Consider the following 25,327-nt stretch of genomic DNA (forward strand, 5'->3'; position numbering starts at 1 on the left):
TCTGAAATCAAAGTTAAACCATCATTTATCAGTTTAATTAGTAACATGCTTGACATTTTCTACTTGATTTTTTTTTTTTTAAGAGTAGCTTGTGGCAGAAAGTGAGAAAAAAAAAGCATTCAGCTGCCCTTTCCCTGTGACCAAGAGACTGAAATAGTAACGAATTCATGTCTGCAAACTTACTTTGACTCTCAAAGTTCTTAATCCACTACACTAAAGTAGAAATTTATAGTTAATGAGGCTTTCTTTCCCAATTGGGTTTGCAAAACTAACAGAAACCCTCAACTCAGCATTTTTAACACCTATTTTCTGACCATTCTAAGCAACAATGATGTTTTATGCAAAAAGGGAGCCAAACAACATGTTTTATATACTAATTTACCTCACTTAACAGAATACATAAGACACAGAGCAATTTGTTTTTTATTCACCTAGTCTTCACGGAGACCAGAACAACCATAAGTTAAAGCTGTAGACATTAAGACATAAAAATAAGTACATTTTAGAAACAGGTTAAAATAGATACAATTCATATGACTTGTATAATTGCAAGTGAATGCACAACATTATACTTAGTTGTGAATTGAGCAGATTCAGTAAAACGTCTGCAACACAACGGAAGGTTTTAAGACCTAGTCATAACAAATAAGATACAAATAAAACCAATAATGCTACAGAAGAGGACATATATGAAATAAACTCTGGTAGTTCTACCAAAATACATATATTAATGAAGTAATTCTGACAACTGCTAAAAGACATTCATGTCATATCTGAACTAAGGACAGGAAAGTGTTCAGCCATGCATATGAAAGTATCCTTTAGAAGAAATTTCCTAAATAGTTATGCTATAAAAAAAATATATGAAATCCTGTTTGAGCAGAAAGTGGCAACGTTGACAGCAGCTAACAAAGTATCAGATAGGATTGTTAAAAAACTGCGGAATCTTTTGAAAGAATGAAAAAAGTGATGTAGGAAAGCATTACCTAGTATTTAAGAAATATTTTTGCATTCATGCATTTCATTTTAGCATGCTTTCTCTAAACGTTTCTACTTTAAAAAAAAAAAAAAAAAATCACTCAAATTCAGTGCTCTGCTTCCTCAAATTAATCTCCTCAAAATTAGAAACACATCCGCATATTTATTTCAGGAAGTATTTGCACTAATATGCTGAAAAACAGCTTTCAATATAACACATTCTAATTAACATAATCCATTTCATTTCTATTCTTGTGCCTTAGGCATCAGAAAGCAACGCTGCACAAATAATAGGTGGTATTCAGAAGAGTGAAAATTATCAAGATTAAATGATGAAAGCACTTACCCAATGAAAAATGCTTTCCTGATGGCCAATAGCAGAGTAAACTAACAAAAAGGCTGAGTGACTCCCATTTTGCTATCTATCCACTTAGGAAGGTTAGTCACCAACAACAGTTATATCCAAGTCCCAGTACAAATAAATAATAGATCTACCAAGATCGTCAGAACATCTATTTGCTGTACAGTAGCTCGGTGTTTTCAAAAAAAACTTCCATAATTCTATCTTTTATTCTCAATTGATATTGAGCTACTGCAGTTTTTAGGTGACTGTTCTTTAGCCAGATAGTATATTAGCTTCATGTTTTAAAAAGTTTTTGTACATACGTTAATTCATATGTATTTCCTACTATAACCTAGATGACAAGAGCCCTATAAACTGAGGTTCACTGCTTCTGTGCTTAACTTGCCACCACTTAGGCTGTGAATCATTGCAATCATAGCGGAATGTTTGTTCAGTTCTTCCTTCTGTAATTTTACAAGTGCTTCTTTTTCTTCCAAGCGTACTTCCAATTGGGATTTTTGAACTTCCAGAGAAGATGCCTGCAGAAACAGCCGAAACGTTACTATTCACTCCATCATTAACTGAAAAAACATACAAACACAGTAAAAGCTAAGTAGTCTGGTGATGAGTTTAAGCAAGCAATTAATTACAACTTTGTCTCAGAAATACTTTCTTCAGGTGTACATTTGGTGTACATGGACGTTTTACAGCAACTGATGCACTTCAAAACATTGCATACCAATGGGATGCACTAAACCCCACTTGATCATTCTTCTACTTAAGTAACAAGAATGTTCACAGTTCATCCATCCATGTTTCATTTCAGTCCACACACTGATAAATATTTACCAAGAAGATGGGAAGTATTTGCTGTATACTACATAGCATTGCCCTAGGGAGTGGGAATACTGTAAATGCTTTGACAGACTGCATACTTCTTTTTGATTACTGATTAGCTTTTATGTAAAATGAACCACACATTATCCTGTTAACTTCGGAGTATGGCCAAACTGGTCTCTATTTCTGCTTTGAGAGAAGACATTCTTTTTCTTGGAGATGAAAATTAAATGTTTTATTAGAATTTCAAATATCAAGAAAATCAGAAGTGTTTTGGTACATCCCTATGCAGTATCCTAATGCAGACTGCAAGAAAGGGGAAGGAAAAAAACAGTAACAAAAAAACAACAAATAACTCAGATTTTATATATATAATAACTCTACTCACAGTAGACAACTAGAAACTGAAGAGGAATGTGCTGTTTACTTACTTAATATTGCGCCACAGTTTTTTTTTCTTTCCAAATACAATGTAGACTATGTTTCACACAGCCCTTAGACTCTGACTTTGCTCTTAAATTCAAGCTCAGCTATTAGAAACTCAAAAGTTATATAATTAAGAGTTCATTCTTCTTCACTATAGGGTCAATTCTAGTTTTATTGAGTCATTTCGAAACCGAAATAATGATTGTTCAGCTCTATCAGTCATATAGATACTTAAAACTCCAGTCTCTAGCGTGCAGGTGGAAATAATTCCTTACTTTAATACTCAGTTCCTTCCTCGCTTGTTCTGTTTTGCTCAACTCCTTTCTAAGAACATCAACAGTTTCTTCCATATTGTTTTTTTCTTTCTGTTGAGCTTTCAGTTTTTCTTCCAGAACTTTCATTTTCTGTTGCAAGCCTTACAAAAAACAACATGTTAAAACATGAGTTGTCCATCTTAAAAAAGAGATACCGTATTGCCTCAGAAACAAGTATATACACATTTTTAGTACTGAACATAGCTGCTAATAAGTGCACTACTGAGTGCCACCTACTGCTAAGTTTTAGCAGTTGTTTTTTGGTACTTGCTGAAGAGTTAAATTGAACTCTTTCAAGTTGCGATTCCCACAGAAAATGGGTCTAAATGGACATGCTGTGAAGAGAAAGCACAAATCATGCTGTGTATGGATTTAGTGAAATCAATATAGTCTTGGAAAAAATATATTTATATAGTCTTGGAAAAATATATCTATATTTTCTTAAATACACAAAGATATATCTGTCTCATCAACTGTCAAATTACGCATGGCTGGCTACCTTTTAGATTTACAGGTTACTAAGAAAAACATTGCTGCTTTTCTACAGCACATAACAGCATCTTTTAAATTGAGCTTTGTAGGTATAATGATTTTTTAGTTAAATGACTTACTTGCTATTTTGCTATCTCTATCATGTAGCTGTTGCTGTAGTTGTTTTCTATGTTCTTCAGATTCTACCAACTGTGCAGCAGTCCTAATATTGAAGAGAGAAATTTTTAATTCCCAAAGCAAAATACATCACCATTTTTTTGCTCTAAAAAGCTAAAACGATTTTCACATCATTTGTAACTCTTGTCAGGAGCTTAAAAATCAAATCAACAAAAAGATGAATTTGCAGGGTGTGAGCCCAGTCTTTTTCTTTTTTCCCTCCCATGAAAATTATTTATCTCCCTTAATCTAAGACAATGTGGAAATTTCTGGAAATGTTTCTTTTTGCTACAGCCTAGACTGTTGCTCTTGATTACAGCCACAAGACATTCAAGATCACATGGCAGAAATGAAATCACCTTTCAACCTGAGTCAGAATTCACTGCCATTAGTGACTGACAATACGGGCTTTTAGCTCTTGGTACGCTCCTGAATTGACAATGCCACTACTAAAACCTTGTTTCAGGTAAGTGTTATCATCTGTGTGCACACTCTGTGCATAAGGATTTTCTGATACCACACTAAACATTTCCAAACAACTGTGCAACATGCAGGAAAAAAAATGAAGTGTCAAAAGACCTCACTGCAGCTCATACATAAGTTTGCTGCAGTCTTTACTAGTTAGAATAATATTTAGATCTTACAAAATATATAGGCACTGTCATCCGCCAGCGTTACAGCTGTAACCCAAGCACTTCAAACTCCATTAAGTTAATTTACTGTCTCCATTGCTAGCTAGCTTCTAAGGCATATTCCATCTAACTTCTAAGGCATATTCCATCTCCCATTTGCCCCATTTAGGTGACACCTATTGTTATTCTTGCTGGCCTGTTTATCCACTTTCTTATCTGCAGCCTCTGGCAACAAGAGGGGAAAAGGATAGTTCAGTCTGTTTTATGTAACTAATCAAGAATATTTATACAGCAACTGCTATCCCATTTGCCTTAAAAAAGGGAGATCCTTCTCAGAACACTTCCCCAATTATACTCAGCTGCATATTGCTCCAATGAAAGTAGGCGCCCACATTTATTCACAAGCAAATGCATCTCAATGAAAGTTTTCCATTTGAATCAGAACTCAAGGCAGAAGTCAAGAGCAGTCCCAGTCACTAAACAAGGCAAGAAGCTGGAAGGATGAAGTGAACTTTGAAATCAAGGATAGCACTTTATCTCTGAAGTGAATATAGGGTCTGACGGTAAGCATATTTTAAAAACGTGTTCTGCAAAATTAAGTATCAAACAAAAGTTCTCAAATAAGAGCCCTACTTATTTAGCTAAAAGGGTGAAAGATACACCAAGTCTCTATCTTAAGCCATCAGAAAGAAAAAAGTTGTAATTTGTTCTCAACAAGAAAGAAGTAGCGCTAGCTTTATAGTTGAAGCACCAAGGATGGAATGTCAGTCATCCCTATTTCTAGTATAATTTTAAAGTGTATTAATTTATTAGGTTTTTTCCCCCCCCCGCCTTGTCCCTATTCTCTTTTTCTTCCAGAAAACAGAATCACAGAATTGTAGGGGTTGGACCTCTAGAGATCATTGATCCAACCCTTCTGTTAAAGGTTGTTTGACAAAAAGGAATATGTGAAAATCTTGGCTCACAACAACATTTAAGAATTCAGTAACTACCAAGACACTCTCTCCTCCCCTCCAACAAAAACCCACTCCCAAAATGACTTCTTTTCATTTGTTTTTTAAATTCCTACTGTTGCTGCAGTCTGTAGGGATCCCCTCCTGCTCTGAACCGACACAAGAGAAAAAAATCACAGAAATCACTAATACAGATTCTCATCTAATATACACATAGAAAACCACTCTAAAGGATCTATTACTTCTTCTAGCTACACTTAGAATCATTTAATGGTTTGGGTTGGAAGGGACCTTCACAATTACTTAGTTCCAACCACCTGCTATAGGCAGGGACACCTCATACTACAGGTTGCTCAAAGTCCCCATCCAGACAGGCCTAGAATGCTTCCAATGAGGGGGCATCCACAACCTTGCTGGGCAACCTGTTCCAGTCTCACTACTGTCATACTAAACAATTTCTTCGTAATATCTAATCTAAATCTATCCTCTTCCAGTTTAAAACTATTTCCCTATGTCCTGTTGCTACCTTCCCTTGTAAAAAGTCCCTCCCCAGCTTTCCTGTAGGCCCCCTTCAGGTACTGGAAGGGCACTATAAGGTCTACTCAGAGCCTTCTCCTCTCCAGGCTGAACAGCTGCAACTCTCTTAGCCTGTCCTCACAGGAGAGGTGCTTCAGCCCTCTGATTATCTTTGCAGCTCTCCTCTGGAGCTGCTCCAACAACTCCATGTTACTCTTGTGTTGGAGGCCCCAGAACTGAAAGCTGTACTCCAGATAGGGTCTCACGAGAGCAGAGTAGAAGGGCAGAATCACCTCCCTCGACCTGCTGGTCACACTTCTCTGGATGCAACCCAGGATATGGTTGGCCTTCTGGGCTGCAAGCACACATTGTTGGCTCATATTGAATCTCTCATCAATTGACAACCTCTAATCTTCCTCCTCAGGGCTGCTCTCAAGCCATTCTCCACCCAACCTGCATATGTACTTGAGACTGCCCCAACCCAGGTGCAGGACCTTGCACTTGGCTTTGTTAAACTTCAAGGACCCATCTCTCAAGCCGATCCAGGCCACTCTGGATGGCATCCCTTCCCTTTGGTGCATCAACTGCACCATTCAGCTCAGTGTCATCTGCAAACTTGCTGAGGGTGCACTCAAACCCACTGTCCATGTCACCTACAGAGATGTTAAATAAAACCGGTCCCAACAGTGATCCCTGAGGAACGCCACTCATCACCGGTCTCCACCTGAACACCGAGACAATGACTGTACTGGTGCGACCATCCAGCCAATTCCTTATCCAGCCAACAGTCTATCCATCAAATCATTTTTTTTTCAATTTGGTGATTTGGTGACCATGATGTCATGTCAGACAGTACCAAACACTTTTGCACAGGTAGATGGCATCAGTTGCTCTTCCTTTAGCCACTGATGCTGTAACTCCATCACAAAAGGCCACCAAGTTAGTCAGCCATGACTTACCCTTGGTGAAACTATGTTGGTTAGCAACAATCACCTTGTTTTTATTTTCCATGAGCCTTAGTAAGGCCTTCAAGACGATCCGCTCCATGATCTTGCCAGACACAGAAGTGAGACTCACTGGCCTGTACTTCCCTGGATCTTACTTTTTTCCCTTCTTGAAATATGTTTCCCCTTTTCCAGTCAGTGGGAATTTCACCAGACTGCCATGACCTTTCAAATATGACGGATAATAGACCTCTAATATTCTACTTGAAGCACAGATAATTGACAAATTGAATGCTGAAGTGCTATTTAATTTTACTGTTTTTCTTTAATTTGCTTAGAGACTGAACCTAACTTACCTGTCATTCTGCTGCTTCAGTGATTCATTTTGTTTCTTCATTGCTTCAATTTCCTTATTTAGGGAATTGCATGTAATCTGTAGATCTTTATGTTGTCTTTCAGTTGTTTCATACCTACAAATAAATTAGAGGCTTATGGTTGAAGATAAGTGCTTTTGAAAAGCTTTTAGTTTAATAGTTTGTAAAAAAAAATACTTGACTTCTCTTGTTCAGCCATTCCACTCAAGTTAAAAACAAGACACATTTTTTAAATGTACATTCTTGGGGGGAAAAAAAAAAAGCTTCATTAATTATTATTGATCTTCCCTCCTTCCTCCAGTATAAAACTCTTCAAGAATAAAAAAAAAAACAAAACAACAGAGACGTATTTAAATGTTCGATATGAACAAAATGTTACAAATAAACTTTTTGTAGTCACTTTTTTTTAAGAGATCCTCTGAGACACCTTTCAGTTCTACAGTGCTCAAGTTTCTGGAACTTGAAAATACTGAAGATGGTGCAAAGTGCAATTTACAAAAGTTTGAGGCACATCTCACGCTTAAAGCAAATCACTTTACTGCTTTCCGAAAGGAAAACTCTCTCCTCCCATGTCAGCTTTCTGGTTATGTTTAAGGAACAGCACTTAAAGTCTGCAGATTGAGAAAGCAAGTTTTTACTTTATAAAACCAGTGCAAAAATCACTAAGCTATTTTATTCCAACTTTGGGAATTTACAGCTTTTACATAATAGATTAAAAGATGCTTTCTTCCAAACAATTGCTCATAGAACATACAATTAAATACAACTCAAGCAGAAAAGGAGGAACTTCCACAGTGACTATACCAGATGTATGCATCTTGTCCATTGCGGATTTTCCTGAACAAACATTTTTCCTCCTTGAATGACTACTATTGGCAGAGATATAACTTCAAAATTTCCAATACAATTCCTGCACCTGTTGTAAAGCAAGTAAATTGCTCTCAATTTTACCAGCTTCTTTGCCTTGCTGACACCTAGTGATGAAAACAACTCATGCAAGTTGAGATGCCAAAGCTCTTTTGAGCCTTTATTCTTCCTAAGCATGTTATTTCTCCATTAAAATTTTCTACCCTTACGTACTTTTTATTTCTCCCATGCCTTAGGTGTTTTTTAGCCTACAATCCTGAGGAAATAATGCTTATAAATAATTTAAGACACACACAATACATCTTTCCTCCCTACATCACTTGATTTCAGTCAGGCTTACTACAGAAGCAATCAAACATACAAACTCCTACATTAAACAAACATATTTTGCTGACTGTTTCTCTAGACAGTTTATAGCATGTCATCAAGACAGCATAAAAGGTAAAGAAAGAAGCCAAGAACATGCTGTAGAACCATTAGAAATTAAGCTCTGTTGGTTTGTTTTAGAAAGCAATACACAAAATTCTTGTCATTCCCTGAATTAGATCTTCAACATCTACTACTTCAGTTCTCATCCAGTTTAACCAGGCCATTGAGGACCTTCATCATTCTAGCTGAATATTTCAAATTTCTTTTAAGATCCTGAGCTTCTTACCTCTGAAGAAGATCAACTGATGATTTTTTTAGCATTTCATGTTCCTCAGCAACTGTTTGTAATTTCCTGTTGTGTTGAAAGAGCTGTTCAATATCAGTCTGTGCCCTTTCAGATTCTACCTGCTGAGCTTTCAGCAAAACATTAAGTTCTTCATTTTTTCGTTCTGCGTCCTTCAGCATTGCAGCAAGAGTTCGGGCCTTGCAGTGGAAAACACCCCCCAAGAGAAAAAGCAATTATAAACATTTCTGTCTTATAAATCATGTCTTAATAGGCATATTTGAGGTCATACATCTAACACTAAAATGCCATCAGCTACGTTAAGAAAATAGTTTATGTCTCCTAGTATTAAATACAAATTAATTAATTCATTCTAATTTCCTTCAGCTCCCTCTATAGCCAGTGCTAGAAGTGAAGAAAAAAAGAAAGTAAAATATGATATAGTTTAGCCATGGCTTCCATAATTTGCAACCCAAATTATCAAATCTTTATTTGAATAACAGAAATTACGAACCTTCATAGCACACCTCAAATAAAGCTTGCATCACTGCAGTATATATTTGAGAGTTAGTCTTCGTATGAAATGACAAGTAGTTAAAAGGCACAAACAGTAAACCATTCATCATGTACCAGTAATATTTACATAGAATACTAATTAGTGGTTTTATTCATTTTTGAATTTACTACCATTAAATAACACTAATGGCTAACAAATGTTCACGTACAGTAAGACGGTTTTGTTGGCTTCTAATATGAAAGGGCATTAAAGAAAAGAGTTCCAAAGAAACATCTCGTTTTTCTTTGCATTGTTACAATGAAAATTAAGATTGTCCTAATTTTTAAGTATAGGTTAGTTAAACAGTATAGGGTTTCCACATGTGCAAATACAGTCAAAGCTACCCAGACAGTCTTTACTTTGCCCCAAAACACTGGGGAAATGGTTTTAAGTTGAAGGGGGGAAGATTTAGGTTGGATGTCAAGGGGAAGTTCTTTACCAAGAGAGTGGTGAGGTGGTGGAACAGGCTGCCCAGAAAGGCTGTGGATGCCTTGGCACTGGAGGTGTTCAAGGCCTTGGATGGGGCACTGGGCAGCCTGGTCTAGTATTAGATATGGAGTTTAGCAGCCCTGTCTGCTGCAGGGGGCTTGGAACTTCATGATCCTTGAGGTCCCTTCCAACCCAGGCCATTCTATGATTCTATGATACCAGAATCCCAGAAGGAGATCATGCTCACCTCAGATTCTGCCTGAGCCCTTTGACATCGGTACTGGGCCATCAGTCTGTCAGCCTGAGCCAGAGCCAGAGCCTTTGCTTCCAAAAGGTCTTGAAGCCGAGTTTCCTTTGACTGTGCAAAGGAAGAATGTTATTCATTAACATAATCTGAATCTACCAACAGCATCGTATCCATACACATTAGGTTGTACTCACAGCTAATGATGAAAGCTTCTGCTCATAGATATCCATTATGTCAGAAATCCTCACGTCAGTGATTGGTTCCTTAACCTGTGGAAACGTTTTGCAATTACTGCTACTATAAATCTGCATTTACTTGGACAGATAATGTGTCTGAAAAGCTTAGTTTTGTGAACTTTAATCTGTCCACTAGAGTTTTTTTTAATTTTATATTAATCTCTGAGACTGACTACTTAATTATATTCATTTGACTCTTGCAGAAAGCCTGTAAAATAAGTTTACTAGGGTGAAGATTACTCATCTTCAGAGGCAGAGGCCTATCAAGTCAAATCAATCATACACTATGAAAAGATAATATAATGACTGTAACTTTGCTCCTATTCTTTGCTACTGGTCTATTCTTTGCTGCAGAATTAGCAATCCCCTCATAGAACATTTGCCTCAATATCAACAACCAAAAATGCAAAGATGAAAATACTGTTCACAATACACAGCCTTCTCAGCATTTAGACCATCAGAAAAGGTTGAAGCTCTGAAAGAATACTAACTGGAACAAAAATTGTTAGTTTAATCCATCAAATTACTAGAGGAGTACTTCACATGTATTGTTCAAGAAGTCAATTAGTTCATCAGAATATGCCCGAGTCAAGGAAGTATGCAACTGGGTAACTTTAGGATTTTTTTTTCCCTTAGGCAGTACTATAATAATGCCAATTTTGAGCAGGCATTCATGTGCTCTCTCCTGGGACTAAGTGTAAGCTATTTCTCTGTTCATAAAATGGACACCTAATAAAAATGTACCCTCTCTGCACTGCTTTGAACCATTGTGCAAGATATATACTTTTGGGCATATTAATAGTAGCTCCCACATAGCTCCAGTTTCTTTTCCTGCTTGCAAAGATGCAGTAACACATAAAAGCACATAGAACTGACTACAAGAAAAGCTTCTGTAAGTTCCCTTCATTTTCTCTCCGCAGTAATACTACTGAAAGTGATTCATATGTTTTTATACATATTTGAGCCTCGTGGAACACTAATGAAGCATCAGGTATTTCAAGTGATCATGTAAACTAATTTTTAATTAATGCACTGTTAAAGGAAAGTTCTACTACTTAGAAGGCCTAAGAAAAGATTCATTGAACACTAATGTTTTCTCTACTTCAAAAATTTAAAGAGCTGCATGAGCTGTCACAAGACTGGGAGCTGCTGCATGTAATGCCATTAGGTACTTTGACTGTGCTGACTTCCATTAATGCATACAGAGCCACGCACTTAGGAAGGGGGAACTCCCTGTACACACCCCACCAACTCCAGCTACTTGCAACTATATCTGACACCTACCTCCACACCCAGCATTTAGGAAAGGGGTGGGAAACCCAATCAGAGAAGGGAATTCCAACAAGGGAGCCCAACTTAAAATACTTCACAAAGAAACATCACTGACCTCTGCTCAGGAGCTCAGTAGAAGAACTCTTAAAAAGGTAGGAACATAAACTGAGCTCAACTGATATACACACTGTAGCCTAATACTCTGATTAAAAACAGTCAAATATGTAGCAAAGATAACATAAAATTATACTAACTTCTAGTCCAGAATGAAGTTTTTGTATTAATTCCTGAACACTTGGAGTTGTGGATTCATCACCATTAGCACAAGATGAAGAACTTCTCACTGTAATGTTGCTGATCAAGGGTGACTGCAGTTGGATTCTTTTTGATGCGTGTTCTTTTTCCTGTTGTCTGTAAGCATTATTTGCAGCAATGCTTTCACCAAGCCTGTGAAAACATGACTGATATTAAAAACAATCTGCTTCAAAGACTGCTGCAAGGATTGAAGACGAGAAATATTTCACAGCATAATTAACTTATCTTTCATTGAAAAGACAGACTAGAGAAATAATTACATTTGAATTACCACACAAACTTGAGAAAAGTTAATCCTGAGGTACAGAAGTCACTATTATACTGTCAAGGATCCGCTGTTAGTTGTGTACCAGTCAGTACCACCTCCTCCAGCCTCTAAAACCACTACTGTCTCTTACCTTTAGATTAGGAGGAAATGACAATTTTTCTTAAAGTTTCTGTCTCATATAAACTGGAAGTAATAACTCAAGAAACGTGAGCATCACTAAGGTTATAAAAACATCAAATCTTATTAGATTATCACAAAAATAAACTTACACTATAGCAGGAAAATCTGGTAAGGGTGCAGCCTCAAACAATATTCTAAGCCCTACTTGGACTTGTTCTCTGTAGTCTGACGTTAAAGCAAACGTCAAAGGTGTAATCAAGCGCTGATCCTAAACAAGAAACTATTTTGGTCAGCACAATACATAACAGTCAAAAAAAACAACAACAAAAAAACAACCCCAGACATCACAATACCAAGGCCTATGAGAACAGACACAAATCTACCCTTCTGAATACTGCTCTTCTACATTTCAGAACACTAAGATTAATGAAACGATTTAAAAAAGAAAAACACACTTCACATTTTGAAGTGTTTAGAAATTTGTTTTCGTTAGTCAGCATGACCCATAAAGAGACTACATAATTCCTTCAAATTTTCATCTGCTTGATTTTCATCATAAAGAGTCACAAGCTTAAGTTTTATGAGGATTTTCCAATAACTTTGAAACTCTCACTGTAAACAATTCCCATTCTTCAAAGAAAACTCTTCCAAACAATATGAAATGCTTGATTACCCAGATTATTTTCTATCTACAGAGCAAACATCTTGACCAACAGAAACCAAATACTTACCTGTGCAAAGTCACAGAGTAGGTGGATATGTTTCATGCTAAATAACCTCAGAAGCTATTCAACTACATAGCTGTGTTAACTTTTTCTTATCCCTCACTACCCTCAAACCACAATCCTAATGTGGCTTTAGAAGGATAATTCTTAACAGGCAACTGAAATATTTCACGTGCTTTACTGAAATAAGAGATGTAATAGCAAATTAGTCTTGTTTTAGAAGAATTAACAAGATTAAGTTCTCAATCTTTAAGAACTGTAGCTTTTCCCTAAAATTTTTAGCGTGACAGAGATAAGCATGAAAAAAGATTCAGAGCTAGAATGACTAGAGCTCCAAAATACTTTCCTTCACAGATACCCTTTATAAGACATTCTACTTTATAAGACGCTTTAAACTCATACCTGTAGGATTTTGTAGAAGCTGACTTCCATACCAGGTACATCCTGCTTCAGTCTGCTCATAAGATCAAGTGTTTTCAAAATAATATCAGCAGCAAGTTTGCTTTTAGATACACAAAAGCAAAGTGGAAAAAAGGCAAACAAATTTGTCAGATCAGCACTGATAAATAAATTAAGACAAAGCAAACATGTACCTTCATAAATAAACCATCTCTAGCAAGGCATGAGTGCCAATACCATGAGAGATCATTCAGCTCCTTAGATGCTCTGTTGAGCTTTTCCAGCATACTGTGGATAGCAGTGAAGCTTAAAGCACTTTCACCTTGAAAGTAAAGAGGTTTTAATCACAGGTCAATTTATTTTATTGGGAATATAACTATTAGTTTTATTGACATTCAAGTCAATGACTCTGAACTGAAGGGATGTGTTTTCTGTTGTTTTGGTTTTTTTTTCCCCCCACTGCAACCATAGCTTCCTTGTTTCCCCAGTACTGGTGGATGATATTGTTTCTGAAAAGCAACAACTCAGATAAACTTGTGGATGAGATTTAAAAATCACTGTACCACATAAATGGAACTCCAACCTACACACAAAACAATACTAGAATGTTTAGGCTAGGTTTATTCATTGAACTGACTAGCATGTTACATCCTATTGGTATAAAAATACTAAATTTGATTTTAAAACAGTGTAGACTTATTTGCATTTAAATAGTAATTTCAACTATGGTATACTTTCTACTAGAACAATATCACAACTCTCAAAAAAGTCTATGTAAATTAAATTTTAGATAAATTTTTGTGCTCACCACATTTTAGAGTCCACTACCTTGGTCCCAAAACCAGCATCAATCCCACTATAGGTAAACTGGTGTTCGATTAGAGACACACATTGGCTGGCAGTCAGGAGCTTTGAGGCATGCATTTTCAGTACGTCGTCTCTACACAGCAGTAGGCTGAGTTAAGAATAAAACTTTATCTATGCTTAGGTATTGGCATCATAAGGCACTGTTTTAATAATAAAAGAGAAGCTAGCATATCAAAGCACGATACACTAAAAAAATGCTTTTGAAGCCCAATTACATAAACCTCTCAGGTCATGCTTAACACACATGTCAAGCGTTCAACTGTTCTGTTCAACTGTTCAACTAAAAAAAAGCATGCACTTGGAAACAGACAGCCAAGGAAACTACAATAATATGAGTTGCATAAAGAAGATGAACAAGAGGGATTGAACAACCAGTACCTAAAAAAAGGACTAGTTCTAAGGGAGAGCCAGTCAAGATACTTCTTCAGAGAATTCAACTGAGATGCCAGACTACATCCTGCAGTTGTGTTCTCCTTATTTCATTACACCAAATTCAGAAAAGCAACACAGAAGCAGAAGGTAGCATGTTTCTCAAGGAATTCATAGCTAGATTCTTGAAGATGACTTGATATATTTGCTTACTCACCAAACTCACCCCAAATCTGGTCCAAATCCTGTCACAGACAGGAGGTTAGATTGAAAAACTGCTCTTAAATTCTAATGAAAGAAGTCCCATTAAAAACAGGGAGTATAAAAAGAAACAATTTCACATCATTCTTCCTCTTGCTTCACTGATGAAAACTGTCACCATTTTTGGCTGGACACTGCAATGGACTTAGCTAGACCAAAATATTACACCGATTAAGAAGAAGCCCACCCAAAAGCCTCTTGTAATTTCAGTAGAAAACACTCATTTTTTAATCTGTAAAGTGCTTCTATACTGTTGAACAATCACCATGTTTTATTTGGAATCCCTGTACTGCACAATAATTTCACAGCAATTATAAAGCTACTAAGGGTCCTTCAAGATGACAGTCCTAAGTAAGATTAGTACAGTTATTGCCATTAACAGCTGTTAGAGTGACCCAAGATGGATATTTCTTCTAATGCCTTAGAGCAGATGATAGTGGAGAAATAATAAATTAGCAGACAATAGGCACATAAAAAAGGATATCTGTGAGAACGTTAATAGCCTTGACCATTCTTTCACACTTTTTCTTCACTAACAGCTCATCCACAATCTGTTCTGGCATCTGAAGATGATCAAGAAGAGCAGGCAGCAAAAGATCCACAAAGTGTTCAGCTGAGGCACTGTTCCCACTACTAACAACATCCTGTAATAAACAAATTTTATGTCAATATTTAGAACTACAGAATAAGGAAGACAAGTCGATTCTACTCCTTGTATTCAAGCTTGTATTCAAGTTTTCCCAGACTATTTCTATTTCAGGTTTAAGACTTATGACCAGTATCATACTGGAGAATCAAGTTTAACAAATAATGCTGGAAAAGCAGAAACTCACTTCTACAAGTCCTTGAAAACAAGTACTGAATAGTTTTGTTTCTACTTCATGAACAGCCAACATAATTTTCAGAAAAGATATCTTTCTAATACAGTCCTCAAAATATATTTCTAATGTGCTTAAAAACAGATGTTTGATAAAGTATGGAATTTTAAAAACATTTCTGGTATATTTTTATGTCCCATTTTTCAAGTAAAACACTAATAAATACTTAAAAATTGATCAAAGCAAAACTGTAACAGCTAAGTAGCACTTTAAGCTCAATCATTAGCATTCATACCTCAAAGACCTCTTTGAATAGCTGCAGAGCTAGAACTGAACAGTCTTCAGAGCCTTCCAATGGTTGGTTTGACAAATGCACCAATGCAACAGATGGTTCAAAAGTCTTTGAGCGAGTCACAAATCTGGTATTTCCAGAGACTGGCAAGCCAGATGGTTCCAATATTGCCTGCCGCAGGGTATGACGCAGTTCTACCACAGAACAGAAGGCAAGCAGCAGTTCTAAGATCTGTATGAAGTGAATGAAAGAGTTCAAATACTTCTAAACCAGCTACTCATATAAAAATTGCAACTCCCGTGGCACAAATCTAAGAGATATCTAAGTTATAAACAATTGCTCTTGACATTTTAGAATTCTATGAAGGATATTTTTTCTGTGAAGTCAAGTCAGCAGCACAGTCCATTAGACTAGTCATTAAAAATAATTTTAAAAAAGGACCAACTGCTCTCTAATTACTCATCAGTTGTAGAAATGCTATTCTGAGATACAGACAGATAGCCGTGAGATGAAGACCCCTGGAAAGCTCCATGTCAACACATTTCTCAATAATAACCAATAATCAACAAAAAAAAACCATACATAGAAACATTAGCTTTCATCATTTACTATGATGCAAAAATGCTTTGATTAGAAAAGTTTAAGATTGGTCAACATATATCTTTGAAACATTTTCAGGACAAATCATATTTTAGCATTTAGCACCACGTAGCCAATGTTTTAATTATGTAAAGTGGTAGTGAGACAAAGTTGAATGCAATAGAGAAATGTTTAACCCAACGTGACATCAAATTGTCCACATACTGTGGAATAATGTGTTTCTAAGCTTTTAGAACTACTAGGAAATAAATACCAAGCAAAAAACAAACAAACAAACAAACAAACAAAAAAACAACCAATAACCCACAAATAAACAAATTCAACCATAAAGTCTTTTGAAGAATTAGATTTAAGCTGATAAACACTGTAGGGTCAATAAAGAATCCTTATGTCAATTTACTTCATTATCAGTTCTCACACACAAGGAATCTATTTATGGCTTCAGATGTGGAACTATATTATGACTTGTACCCTCTTGGTCTTCTGATGAAGTACCTTAGATAATGAATCTGGATCCTTTCCATGAAGGAGATCTAATACTTGACCAAGGCATGAGGTGAAGTGCTCATATCTACAGCACAAATGGAAGCAAAGATGGAAAAAAATAATTTAGTATCAATAATTTGGTATCAATATCTAATAATGTTCAAGTAATGAATACCTGAGTCCAATTTTCTTTTCACCCCCAAACACTTCAAGCACAGTAATACTTTTGATGGTGTAGTTTCAATGCAATATAAGCTAAATTTTAAAAATATTCTCAGAATTAGAACAAGTATTTTTACTGCTAGAGATTTGGATTGAAGTTCAGCAACTAAGTTTGGCTAGCGGAATGTGCAGAACCAGTAGACAAGCATTTCACATAACAACTCTGTGATGCCCTGCAGGAAAATTCTTATCACTTTGCCAGCACTACTACACTTCAAAATATTGAAGGACTATAAAAAAAACGATAGCTATTCATCAGATTGTCTGACCACCAATACTGACCAAAGAATTACTGAACACAATCATTAAACATTTCTTAAGCAGCAATTAAAGCGCAGGTTTTGATTCATGCTTCTGTGTAAAACAGGTAACACAAGAACCTTTTAGCTTCGGATAGAGCAGATACTCATCTAGCAACACTCAAGAAGCAACCATGAATTTTTAATGAAGCCATACCTGCTAAGATAATCTGCAACTTTGGGGTTTTTCAGAAGATCCATAAGTAGATCAACAGAGTATTTTCTTGTTAGAGTACCATCTCCATTTACAACAATATTGAATATTAACTGAAAAGTCTGATGGATATTCCGTGCATGAAAGAGCTGAAAGGAAAAATAAAATTACGCATGTGAACATGCCTTGCTTGCTCAGGTCTCTTGCATATAAAAATTAGCTAGAATTATTTTCTGAGTTTGGCCAATAGATTTATCAACAACTTGAAAATAAAACTGATTTCAAAATATCACTTACTTTTTCTCCTACTTCTTCATTTAAAGTCAGGCTTGATAATATTGAAAGTGCAAATACAACCACAGTCAAACTGCTGTGCGCCAGGAAACTTATTAAGGTACGATAGAAACTCTTCACATTATTCTAAAACACACAGAAGCACAGGTATTAAAAACTGTATTTTGTTCTGTAAGAGCACCAAACTTACATATTGCAAATATTTATAAACAAGAGATACAAATAATGAATAACACAGAAATATGCCATGACAAATGTTCTCTAGGAAATTTATTTTAGTATTCTTCTACTGCACAGTTACAGAGGATGACAAAAATGACTAAACTCCCTGTTGAATTTGTTGAATTTGTATAGGATAGAATGGAAAAAAATAGGAAGGAATTACATCATTATTTTACAGGCTGACGAGAAAGTCACGTCACTAACATCTCTAAGATAAAACAACCACTGAAAATTAACCCTATCTCCTATCTGCTCTTTGAACAGACTTGGACATAGTTATTTCTTTTTTTGTCCTGCATTTCTTCCAAGGTAAGTAGTACAACGTTCAGTGCCGTGTAGACGAGTTTGTATTCCTCCACCGAGGAAATAAGCTGTTTGCATTGACTGATGAACAGACACACTGCATAGATCAGATTTGGATGTGTATTTGAAGATTCAAAGGTCCTGACCACTAAAAGATCAGCAGTATTTTATTGATTTATCTTTTGAAAGAGCAAGTCTCTTTCCAGGCCAAACTTATTACAGCTTAGAATAAATATATATAACATAACAACATTTAGTTCTTCTAAGGAAGAGATACTCAAACATCAGGTTCACCTTTTGCTTGTAGAGAACAGCTGGAATAACTGAATGCATAATGCAAGCCTGTGCAACAACACAGCAACAAAAAACAAAAGAGAACACACAGCTTTCAGTTCTACTGATTGTATCCTCTAATGTGAGAGAAATATCCACCGTTGTTTGACAAAACAGTGAACAACAAGGTCAGGATTATTACTGCTGCAAAAAAGAGCTCAGTGAAGTAACTCACTCTCACCCCTAAGTCAAAGGATCACTCCACTAAAACAAAAGACTTACCAAAGATTTTATCTGAGTTTGAATAGATAAGTTGTGACGACAGAGATTTGCCAGAAGTCCTAAGCATGGTATTGTTAGCTCATCTTCTGTGGACTGACTTAAAAGACAAATCCGGAGGTTTAAACAAAGATGTTTTCATTAAAGCATCCAGAGATTAGTTACAGTAAAATTGCTTTTTTCGTGTATGTAAGTTACCGTTCTTCCAAGAAAAGTGCAACTAACATTTGCAGACCCCAGACTTAAGGCAGATTTTAACTGAGCTTAAGAGGAAGAACAAGTATCAAAATAAATGCTATCAGAGGTCCTTTATTGCTGGTGTCTAACAGTCATTGGACGTGCACAAAATTTGTATTATTCTAGAAGAAGGATGTTTACAGTGACAAGAATGATTTTTTTTTTCTAGCTTTTGTCTTCATTAGCTCACCCTCCCTGGGGATGGGCTAAGAAGCCAATTAATATTCAGCCACCTAAAGTTGCACAGCCATAACATTAACAACCTTTAAAATGTATTCCAGAAACATCTCTGGCAACTTCAGAGCAAAAATATCACAGCAACCTCTGCAGACCATGTTAGTGCAATAGGCTCACGGGCTTCAGAAAGGTTAGAAACCTAGCTAGGTATTTCCCATGAGCAAAGATAAGTGAACACAAACTTACACATGATGCATTAGAAATGAAATCAGTTCATTGACGTTGGCACCAGCGCAAAAGATGGGAACGTTGTAGGTTAGCCTCTGTAGCAACTGAATACTCTGAGGAAATAAAGAGCTATTCACATGCCTTTCCATCAGAATCTCACTGAAAAATGTTAAGTACATAAGGTATTTTCTTACAGCTGAAACTAAATAGAGACATAAAGCACGACAAATCAATTCATTTTTCAATTGTAATGTTAATATCACAATTACGCATGCTGCTGCAAGCACACTGAGTAATATCCTACCACACTGATCTCCACGTACTTAATAAAAGACCAAACATATTAGTGAGGTTTTATTTTGGCAGAGAGGCAACTTTAGCCCATCCAATTCTCCCCTTTTTCCTCATCAGTCAATTCTCCATTCTGTCAGTGAAAGACCTAGAAGTTTCACAAAAAATCCAAAAGCACTTTGCAGCCTCTAGCAGGAATTATGTTTATAGTAAAACAGGTGTGTTGTAAGGACTGCCAACAGATCTAATGATAGTACTGTCTTTCATCCAGGATTATTGGGCATATAACTTATTTAAATGTGACATGAGTATACTCAGACATGACAAAAACCACAGCATAGCTAAGGATAGCAGCTGAAATAAAATCTTACTGTGTAGAATAGCTGACATAAGAGCTTAAAGGTCTTATAAATGGGTTATTTGGTGGCTACAAAATCTTTTCCCTTGACTGACAAGTCAAGTGGGATTCTTAAAGCTTCTGGAACTCCTAGTACTTTGAGAAATATGCAAAACATTAGAAAAGTTGCACTGCACTGGATGTTTGACTAATCTTCCCACTGAGTAAGGGCAATGTAGCTGATAGCAAACTACTTTTTTTTTTTTTTTCTTCTTTTTTTTCTTTCCATATGCAGAAAAGAGATGTGACCACAGATGGCCAGCAAATACATGCTGAAAGCTGAAACCTACATATGAGAAAACCTGTATGTATTTAAGGGGGGGGGAAGGGGAGAGGGGAGAGAGAAAAGCCCAACTTTATTGTTTAGCACACAGAAATTATAGGTGCAAGTTGGTGAAACTGGCCTGGGAGATGTAACATACTCACTGAAAATAAATAAATGAAGCAATAATATAATGATGTCTGCACTAGGCTCCTAAAAGGAGGCTTCCATTAGCACAGTCCCTTTTATTCGACAGCAGATACCACTGACTAAAGAGAAGGAGGCATATACACTCTGCAAACCTCCAGAGAGCCAGCAGCCACAGCCCTTTGCTCCTTCACAATTGCCAACCTACTGATTAGACAAAACAGTATTCAAATTTTTGTTAGGAACCTTAGAATGAATTAAAAATAAAATGAAAAACAGAATGAAAAATAAGCTTCCAAGCTCTCAATCAGTAGTGTCACACAGTAGAAGCTTCCAATTTAAAAATGTTTTCTCTTTTTTTCTTCAAATGAATTAGAACAGGTAAGAAGCACAAGCAATATTGCAGACAGAATACATAGAATCTGCAGTGCTAAAATCCTGTCACACTAGACTCACACAGCAAACAAAACATCCAGCTTGTCAACTTTTACTCAGTAAGCAAACATTAAGCATTAATTCCTGTTACCTGTAATAAGACTGGATCACTAAGATTAGTAGAACTTCGATGAACCACTCCTGCCAGCACACTGGTCAGACTATAGGTATCCCGAAGAGCTTCTCTTGTCTCATTGTCTGAAGCTAGAATTTAAGAAATATTTAAGAACAAACAAACAAACAAAAAAAACCCACCAACCCACAATCATATGTAACAGCAAAAGCAATTATCATTTTAGCAACTGATCTAAGCATAACCTAAAGTCTTTCATCAGTTTTCCATAATATATTTCACAAATAATTACAAACCACAGCTCCTATACACTTGAATCTCCACCTCACTTCTGAACTTACAGTCAGTTAAGACCTTTCCTTGAAATGTTTGGACAGTGAAGAAAGCATCCATCTCCTCCCAGCAAAGTTTAAGCTTTATCTGAAATCTTGAATCCTGCACTTGAGAAGCTTTAAAGCTCAAAATCAACGACATTAGTTTCCTCCTTCATGCCAAGATAGGCAAGCAAACTAAAACTAATAACTTGATAAGGTTATATAGCAACAGTAATACAAAAAAAATCTGTTCTGCTTAGACTCAGAAAAGACATAGCCAACAAGGAACTCAGATAAAACAACAGACCAATTGGAGAACTGATTCTTAAAAGTTTTCCAGAATCCAAGAGGTTGGGAAATACATTTATGAAGCCCAACAATGTATCATTTTACAGTAATCATTAAAAAAGAGAAGATAAACAATGGGTCATCCTAAACAAATCTCAAAGAACTACCCATATCTAACAAGAAAGCCTAAGTTGAGGGATAAGAGAATTTTTTCCCCATACATATAACCTACATATGCCGTTATGGTGAGCACAGAGTTCCATCGTTAAATGAAGAAGTCACACTTCTATGAAAGAAAATCAACCCCACCAAACAAGTGAAAGGCTCTAGGATCTGTTTTCTAACTGGGAAACTTGAAGCATGTGGGCCTATGACAATTCTGACAAATATGAAACATTGTCATTTCACAATAATGATTTCACATCTGTTTTGAACAGTGGTTTAACACCTTTATCTGATCTTGAATGTATTGTCTAGTGGATCAGGCAAGCACTTGAAAAGCTCCTTATTTTTCATACCTTTGGTTTTTCTAAGAAGTTCATCACACATGCCACAGAATCAACACCTGCCTTGTCTTCTCTTTCTAAGACCGAAGATTTAATGTTAAAATGCAAATCTTACCTAGCTGTGATAGTAAAGTCACCAAAGACAATGTCAGAGAAGGATCTATATTAGCGTCCTCGAGGAGTTCTACTAGGCAATTAAGACATTCACTTGGTAGAATCTGGTTGGAAGCAAATAATCTTGTAAGCTTCAGTCCTGAGATTACCTGGAGATAAAAAGGAGAAAAAACTTACTTAACTGCTAGGTCTCATTCCTCTGTATGCATCTCTGGTACTTCAACTCAATAACCTCTTTTCTGAAGAACTGGACTGAAATACAAAGGTTTTATTCCGCTTGAAGATAAGTCGTAATAGATTGGTGCTGTTTTGTGAGAACTCTATGCTTATAATGAAAAATGGAATCCTGAGTCAAAGAAAAGCCCATTTAAAGGGATATTAAAAGTAATAGACCTGCATATAATTGGACTTGTGTTATATATGCATGATAGAACAATGTAACTTCTTTTTTTCCATATCCTCTGTGTACTTTTCTACAATAGATCAGAGAAGGAAGTTAACTGCAGAATCACTGAAGTTGAAAAAGATTATGAATGGTATATCCTGTCTGACAAACCTGATTTTGTTCTACGACAAGATGACCTGCTTAGTGGACAGAGGTAAGGCTGTCGATGTGGTCTACCTGGACTTCAGTAAAGCCTTTGACACTGTCCCCCACAACACCCTCATGGAGAAGCTGGCTGCCCATTGTTTGGATGGGCATATGCTCTGCTTGGTGAAATACCAGCTGGATGGCTGAGCCCAAAGAGTTATGGTCAATGAAGTTAAATCCAGTTGGTGGCCGGTAACGAGCAGTGTCAATCAGGACTCAGCAGTGGGGCTGCTTCTGTTCAACACCTTTATTGATGATCTTGATGAGGGGATTGAGGTGAACCCTCAGTAAGTTTGCAGGTGACACCAAGTTGGGAGGGAGCGTTGATCTGCCAGAGGGGAGGAAAGCACCTACAGAGGGATCTGTATCAATGGGATCGATAACTGGATCGGTGGGCCAAGGTAAACAATAAGAGTTTCAATAGGGCCAATTATCAGGTCCTGCATTTTGGTCACAACGACCCCAGGCAACTCTACAGGCTTGGGGAGGAGTGGCTAGAAAGCTGCCTGTCAGAAAGGAACCTTGGTGTACCAATGAACAGTCAGCTGAATACGAGCCAGCAGTGTGCCCAGGTGGCCAAGAAGGTCAAAGGCTTGTACCATAAATGGTGTGATGAGCAGAACTAGGGAAGTAATCCTGCCCCTGTACTTAGCTTTAGCATAGGCCCCACCTTGAGTACTGTGTTCAGTTTTGGGCACCTCAATAAAGAAAGAGGTGCTGGAGCAGGTTCAAAGAAGGGCAACAATGCTTGTGAAGGGCTGGGAGAATATCCCCCTATTCCCTATGAGACTGAAGGAACTGGGAAAGAAAAGGCTGAGGAGAGACCTTATTGTTCTCTTCAAATACTTGAAAGGTGATTGCAGCAAGAACAGAGTTGGTCTCTTCTCGCTGGTGACAGGATGAGGGGAAAAGGCCTCATGCTGTGCCAGAGTAAGTTTAGGTTGGATATGAGGAAAAACTTCCTTACATAAAAGGTTGTTAAGCACTGGAGTAGGCTCCCCAGGGAGGTGGTTGAGTCACCACCTCAGAATGTGTTTAAAAACCATTTGGATGTGATGCTCAGGAACATGATTTAGCAGAGGGTTGTTAGAGTTAGGATAGTACGGTTAGGTTGCAGGTAGACTTAATAATCTTGAAGGTCCATTCCAACCTGAGCAATTCTACGTAGTCCAACAATCAATCCATTGCCACCATACACACACTAATCATGTTCCTCAGTGCCACATCTACACAATTCTTGAAGGGCTAAGCCAAATAACATCTTCTATATTGATGTTTTAGTAACTATGATTTTTAAGAAAATCTGAATTTGAGAAAGGTAATGCAGATGAAGCAGCTCCGTCACTGTCCCAGTCACTCACCACAGTACAATGCCAGCTGTAAGGGCTGCATCAGGACAGCAAAAGGTATGGGTGGCTACAGCAGCTGGCATCTGTGAATACACATCACTTGAAACCGGCTAAAGGCAGGTACAAGGCAAGTTCATCGCTCAAACTGTATTTTTAAGCTGGGAAATCACAATGATCTTCATGGGCCAGAGAGTAGAAACATGCCTGACTTCTGTGAATAGCACACACATATGTAAACATCCAGTACATCTGTGTGCATGTATATACAAAAACAGCATAAAGCGCTACGATAAAGGACAAAGCAATAGTACGAGGGACAGAAATAAGCTGTTTCTCCCTCCCCCGCCCCGCAGGAGACAACCCCGACAGGGGGTTTCTCAGTCTCCAACCGCTGAGCCGAGAGGGAGGCCGCGGCCGCCTCGAGGCTGATTCGACCGAGCCCACGGCAGTTCGGAGCCCAGGCCGACCGCCAAGAAGTGGAGCCAGCCGCGGCCACTGAACAGTGCCGAGAAGAGCCGCTCACGCACCTACGCCCGAGAGAACGAACGCCGCGGCCAACCCCTCGCTCGGACCAAGGCGCTCCGCTCTCACCTCCAGGCTGCGCTGGACCAGAGCAGCGTTGGACGGCGTCTTAGCAGCCCGGTACTGCGTGGCTGCCAGGAGCAGGGACTTCATACAACCTGAAGCATCCATGACGCCCCGAAACGTTCCCTCAGAGGCGCGAGCAGCATACCCCATTCGTACTTCCCGCCGCCGCCGCCATTTTGACGGCAGCGCCCACTGAACGGGAGTGCCCGCCTACCCGCGGGGCACGGCGGGAGGCAGCGGCGCCATCTTCCTGCCGGAGGCACGGAATGGGAGTGGCAGGGGCGGTGCCGTGGTGTGTTCTGTCGTGGTGTGTCGTGAGGCAGTTCTGTCGGGATGGACGTTAGTTTGCCTGAGTAAAAGCTGTAGTGTTGCATGCAGTTAAACATGGAGCTGCTGTGTGATACCGCAGTCTGACACAAATGATAGCCCAGTTTCAGGCTCTGCAATGTACAGGGACACCTACAGCTAGGTCATGTTGCTCAAAGCCCCGTCCAGCCTCACATTGATTGTCTCCAGGGATGGGGCAGCCACCACCTCTT

At 37.7% G+C, this 25,327-nt stretch overlaps 1 protein-coding gene across 1 annotated transcript; it reads right to left on the bottom strand.

Moving 5' to 3' along the window:
* On the bottom strand, nucleotides 1-24,943 carry CIP2A (cellular inhibitor of PP2A). Its single transcript, XM_042810128.1, has 21 exons — nucleotides 24,792-24,943; nucleotides 22,261-22,408; nucleotides 21,056-21,168; nucleotides 19,451-19,545; nucleotides 18,794-18,890; nucleotides 17,717-17,839; nucleotides 17,423-17,568; nucleotides 16,754-16,829; nucleotides 15,662-15,889; nucleotides 15,033-15,192; nucleotides 13,860-14,001; nucleotides 13,055-13,154; nucleotides 12,077-12,195; nucleotides 11,479-11,671; nucleotides 9,911-9,985; nucleotides 9,717-9,827; nucleotides 8,488-8,684; nucleotides 6,948-7,061; nucleotides 3,510-3,592; nucleotides 2,860-2,999; nucleotides 1-1,860 (listed from the first exon to the last, which is right to left on the bottom strand). Exons 1-21 carry the CDS (start codon nucleotides 24,936-24,938, stop codon nucleotides 1,690-1,692), a joined length of 2,778 nt encoding a protein of 925 aa, XP_042666062.1. The 5' UTR covers nucleotides 24,939-24,943; the 3' UTR covers nucleotides 1-1,689.
* Between the last annotated feature and the right edge of the window lie 384 nt (nucleotides 24,944-25,327).

The sequence above is a fragment of the Centrocercus urophasianus genome, unplaced genomic scaffold, assembly GCF_019232065.1.
Source record: "Centrocercus urophasianus isolate 14NV4802_14NV808 unplaced genomic scaffold, USGS_Curo_1.0 seq_12, whole genome shotgun sequence".
NCBI lineage: Eukaryota > Metazoa > Chordata > Aves > Galliformes > Phasianidae > Centrocercus > Centrocercus urophasianus.

Bases quoted from the DNA above. Each gene is read 5' to 3' on its own strand.
- CIP2A (XM_042810128.1), bottom strand. From the start codon at position 24,938: ATGGGGTATGCTGCTCGCGCCTCTGAGGGAACGTTTCGGGGCGTCATG. The intron at 18,891-19,450 runs GTAAGTTTGTGT...TTGTCTTTTAAG, and splicing joins TCATTTCTAATGCATCATGT to TCAGTCCACAGAAGATGAGC. The intron at 1,861-2,859 runs GTAAGGAATTAT...CTGTTTCTGCAG, and splicing joins GGAAGGAACTGAGTATTAAA to GCATCTTCTCTGGAAGTTCA.